General features: G+C 36.3%; 1 protein-coding gene across 1 annotated transcript; it reads right to left on the bottom strand.

Annotated features, from left to right (window-relative positions):
- Positions 1–1,627: 1,627 nt before the first annotated feature.
- Positions 1,628–2,248, bottom strand: LOC107892709 (uncharacterized). Its single transcript, XM_016817766.1, has 2 exons — positions 1,949–2,248; positions 1,628–1,906 (listed from the first exon to the last, which is right to left on the bottom strand). Exons 1-2 carry the CDS (start codon positions 2,246–2,248, stop codon positions 1,628–1,630), a joined length of 579 nt encoding a protein of 192 aa, XP_016673255.1.
- Positions 2,249–5,782: the final 3,534 nt, after the last annotated feature.

Here is a 5,782-nt window from a genome sequence, read left to right on the forward strand (position 1 = left end):
CAAACAAGCAAGTGTGAGCTTCAATTCTAATTTGAATGTTCCTCCTCTTGATGTGGAGCTTTAACAGAGACAAAGTATGCATTACAAACTAACAATAGCAACGAGAAACATGAAATTTAATAAAGTATACGAATCTAAATCATTGTTCTAAGCTACCTTACTGATGTTGCAAAACTAAACCAAAATATGGAATTCCTCAACTAAACTCCCTTTTCAGCACCTTAAACCAGTTCTAATCTTTATTCCTAGTCCGATAACATGTATTCCATGTGTTAATTTCATCATTTAATCAGTTTCATAATTTTCTGGAAAAATCATCCATGTTCTAGATAAATTCGAATTTCTCAAAATTGATCCATAAAACGTGTTTGATTCTTTGGTTTAAGATTAAAAACCTCTTATTGTTCTAAGCTACCTTACTGATGTTGCAAAACTAAACCAAAATATGGGATTCCTCAACTAAACTCCCTTTTCAGCACCTTAAACCAGTTCTAATCTTCATTCCTAGTCCGATAACATGTATTCTATGTGTTAATTTCATCATTTAATCAGTTTCATAATTTTCCGAAAAAATCATCCATGTTTTAGATCAAATTCAAATTTCTCAAAATTGATTCATCAAAAGTGTTTGATTCTTTGGTTTAAGATTAAAAACCTCTTATTAGACCTATTTTGAGCTTAGACATATATTAATATTTGGACTCCAACTCAAAATTAAAGATCCACCATTGTTGATCATCAAGTTCAAGAAAGAAGAAATTAAAGTTAAAAATCTATTATAATCACTTTAAATAAAAAATAATGATTGAAATCAACTTCAAAACAAGTTTAGAGATGAGGACTACCTTCAATTAAACTTAAATCATTGATTTGGAAGTTTGAATCAAAATGCTTGAAAAAATTTGGATACTTTTTGCCCAACTTTGAAAATTATTTCGAGAAATTTTAGAGAGAATTTTAGGAGAGAAAATGTTTAGATATATTCTCTGATATTTGGTTTATGAAACAAGTAAAAAAAACGAGAGAAAAAGCTCTCAATTTAGGAAAAAATGAGTGAAAAGTGAGGTAGTTGTAGAGTTTTTAAAACTAAAAACCCCCACCTGATTTTCAAAATTTGGGGAATTTTCCATCAGGCCACTCCCGTTTTTCCTTTGTTTTACAATTTGATTCTTCCCTCCAAAATTCTGAAAATATGGTTTATTTGCTATAAAACCTCTTACACATTTCATTTATTTTTCAAATTAGTCCCATTTAATTAATATTTTAAATCACCCAATTAAACCCCCCATTTTAAATTATTTTTAAATTGCAATTTAACCCAAAATATTTATTTTTACCTAAAAATATTTACAACCATAGAATTAAATTTTCTAAAAAAATATTTTTATTTTTCAAAATTTTATTTGTCAATTTTTAGATGAAATTAAGCTAACTAATTAAGAATATAAACCACTAATTAACCTGATTAATTTCCAATTTTCACTCGAAACCCGGTAAACTTACCCAAAACTGCTAGACCTATTTTCGGGGCCCTACAACTCTCCCTCTCTTAAAAGAAATTTTGTCCTTAAAATTTACCTTAATCCAATAGGTACAAATACTCACGCTTCATGATATCTTCCAACTCCTAAGTGGCTTCATCAGTCTTGTGGTTGCGCCACAAAACTTTCACCAATGGAACCATCTTATTGTGTAACACCTTGACCTTACGGCCTAAGATTGCAACCAGTTCCTCCTCATACAAAAGGTCAAATCGAACCTCAATCTCCTCAATAGCAAAAACATGGGAAGGACCCGATCTATACTTTCGTAGCATGGAAACATGAAAGACATCGTGCATACGCTTAAACTCAGGTGGGAATAGAAGATAATAAGCAATCGGTCGAATCCACCCAAACCTCAAAACCTTCTACAAATGTGAGACCTTTAAAAGCATATTATCACCAACCTGATATTCGACATCTCGATGTCTCAAATCAGCAAAAGATTTCTGCCTATCTGAAGTAGTCTTCAACCGCTCACAAATAAGTTTCACCTTGTCCTCGATTTCACGAACCAAATCCGGACCCAAATTCCTCTTCTCATACATGTGACACCAACATAGTAGAGTCCTACATTTCCTGCCATAAAGTGCCTCAAATGGATCCAGCTGAATACTCTTTTCATAACTGTTGTTGTATGTGAACTCAGCCAATGGCAAATGACGATCCAAATTGCTACTAAAATCAATAGCACAACTCTTAAGCATATCCTCGAGAATTTAGATCACTCTCTTAGACAGGCCATCTGATTGTGGATGATACGTTATACTGAAGTGAAGCTTCGAACCCAAAGCCTCATGCAATGTCTTCCAGAATCTCGACGTAAACCGTGGATCTCGATCTGATATGATAGAAACTAGAACTCCATGTAATCTAACAATCTCTCTGATGTAAAGCTCAGCCAACTGTTGCAAACTGAAGGTCGTATGCATAGGCAAAAAATGCGCACACTTCGTAAACCATTCCACTATCACCCAAACTGAATCCTTCCAAGATGGAGTCAACAGCAAACTTGAAACAAAATCCATCGTGATTCACTCCCATTTCCACTCTGGAATCCTGATTGGCTGAAGTAACCCAGACGGATGTTGCTGCTCAACTTTAACCCTTTGGGAGACTAAACATCTAGCAACAAAATCAGCTACGTCCTTCTTCAACCCTGGCCACCAATACAAAACCCGAAGATCCTGATACATCTTGTTCCCACCAGGATGCATAGCACATGGACTACTATGAGGCTCGATAGGAATCAAGTGTCTCAGATCCTCATTCATCGAAACATACATCCGACCTCGAAAATAATGAACACCATCAGAATTAAGATCAAAATCTCTAAGAACACCCAACTCAACCTGATGGATACGATGCATCAAACTTTCATCAAATAGTTGTCTCTCTCGAATCTGTGGTACAAGGGTAAGCTTCACCTAAAGCTCAACCAACAAACCACCATCCTCGAAAATCAACAAATCCGCAAACATTACCCTTAAGTCAACTAAAGACTTACGACTCAAGGCATCAACAACAACATTCGCCTTTCCTGGATGATACTCAATCACATAGTCATAGTCCTTCAGTAACTCAATCTAACGCCCTTGTCTCAAGTTCAACTCTTTTTGGGTAAGGAGATACTTAAGACTCTTGTGATCGATGTAAATCACACACCTTTCACCATACAGGTAGTGATGTCAAATCTTGACTGTAAAGGCTACAGCAGCCAACTCCAGATCATGGGTCGAATTACACTCATCGGTCTCAACTGCCTCGACGTATAAGCTACTACCTTTCCCTCCTGCATCAGTACACAACCCAATCTTGTGTAAGAAGCATCACTGAAAACAACGTACTCTTTACCAAATTCTAGCTGTGTCAATACAGCCGCTTCAGTTAAAACTAACTTCAACTTCTCAAAACTCTTCTGCCTTTCATCAATCCACTCAAGGGCAGAGTTCTTCTGAAGCAACTTTGTCAACGGAGCAGTAATACTTAAAAAACCCTCTACGAAATGATGATAGTAACCAACTAAGCCCCAGAAACTCCTGACCTCTGACACAGTCCTTAACGGCTTCCAATCTAAAATAACTTGACCAAGAAAAACCACCTCATGAAGCCATAACTCACACTTGCTCAATTTAGCATACAACTGCATCTCTCGTAAAACATGAAGAACCACTCTCAAATGCCTGTCGTGCTCATCATCCAATCGAGAATAGACCAGTATATCATCTATGAAAACCCCAACGAACCAATCCAGATAGGAATGGAATACACGGTTCATCATGTCAATAAATGCGGCAGGTGCATTCGTCAACCCAAATGGCATGACAAGAAACTTGAAATGCCCTTAACGAGTCCTAAAAGTCGTCTTCATAACATCGACATCCTTCACCTTCAACTGATAGTACCCAGACCTAAAATCAATCTTCGAGAAAATCAACCTTCACCCAATGCTCAATAAACCAATCCATCTTAAGGATAAAATCAAACCCCCAAAACGACAATTCTAAAAGGTCTCTAAGAAACAGTTGTCCCTGAACCATCAAAGGACAACGGCGGTAAACCCGATCCACCACTAAACTATCACCTAGAAGGCTCTTCACTGTAACACCCAACCTAGATGTCTCTACAGGAATTCCTAACTCTCTAACTACATCAATCAAAATAAATGATCTCGTAGCACACGAATCAACTAAAGCTAGAAGAGGAAAATAGTGTAGCGTGAAATTACTTGCGATGACATCCGTGGCCTCTCTAGTCTGAGGCTTTTAACTGCATAAACTCTGGTTGGACCTCAATTACCACCTCGAGTAGCTCCACACTAACCAACACCTCTACCACCACCACCTCTGCCACGGCCTCTCCCTCGAGCCGATGCAGGTGCAATAGCAACAATAATAGCAGCAGGTTGGTCTCGAACCAAAATTGCTCTCCTCGGGCAATCACTGACACGGTGCTCCACTGAACCGCAAACAAGACAAGCACCAGTCATCCTCCAACACTCACCATGATGAAAATGGCCACAATGCTCACATAACGGCCATGTAACAACTCCTTGATCACCCGTACCAGCCTCAGCTCTCACTGCCTATCTATCCTAACCTCAGCTTACAGCACCACGTCGTCCTGACCTCCCAAAATGACCTCTCTTGCCCTTCTAAACAGATCCACTAATAGACTCGGACGTACTCTTAACAACACCAACAGAAAAAAAAAATTTGGGCTCCTCCCTTAAAGTCCCCTCTAAAGCATGGGCTGTAACACCCCTAACCCATATCCATCGCCAGAATAGGGTTATAGAGCATTACCAGAGCTTACTAATTAATTTTTAGACTTTTCATTTCATCAAGCATTCATATTTATAACCAATCAAAATCAAAACATTAATGAGCTAATGTTAACAAATTTAATTTGTACGTGCCATTATAACCAGAATCAAATCATCCAAAATTATCGATAGAACCAATGGATAATGTGATATATCTCCAACAAGCTTCCAACTCAATCGAGCTTCTGATAATCATTTTAATGCATCAAATAATTATACATATCACCAATAATAATTCAATTCCAATAATAAAACACACGTATATATAATATTCATTACCAAATAGCATTCACTTCAATTAAAATTATACAGAATATAGTTCATACGAACTTACCAGGCTAAATTGCAGAAATACCAAAATTCAGGGACATTTTGGAAATTTTTTATTTTCTCAAATTTCCACCCAATCTTGATCTAAATTAAGATTTCATTCAATTTACAAATTTAAATAATAAAACAATTCATTTCATGCAATTTGGTCACTTTTTGACATTTTTACAAATTTACCCTTAAAGTTTTACTTTTATTCAATTTAGTCTCTCAGCCTAAAACGTGCAAATTATCCATGCTAGCTGAATATTCATATATATAATTTCCTCCTCCTCCTCTCCATTCCACATCCTTAATTTATATAATCTGCTTATAAGTAACATTATCTATGATTTCACTATTTACTTGTAAATTTATTCAAAACTGTCCATTTGAGTCATAGCCAGTAAATTATTTTTATCTTGAGCTAAAGAACTCCAAATCAGAATCCACTAATTTTACCTGAAACTAGACTCACATATCTTATTAGCATAAAATTTTTAGAATTTTTGGTTTAGCCAACAAGTACAGTTTATTCTTTAAAGTCGCATCTGCTCTGCTATCTGACAGTTTACAATTCCATTACTTACACCGTTTCTTCTATGAG

Source organism: Gossypium hirsutum, chromosome D09 (genome assembly GCF_007990345.1).
Source record: "Gossypium hirsutum isolate 1008001.06 chromosome D09, Gossypium_hirsutum_v2.1, whole genome shotgun sequence".
NCBI classification, from domain to species: domain Eukaryota; kingdom Viridiplantae; phylum Streptophyta; class Magnoliopsida; order Malvales; family Malvaceae; genus Gossypium; species Gossypium hirsutum.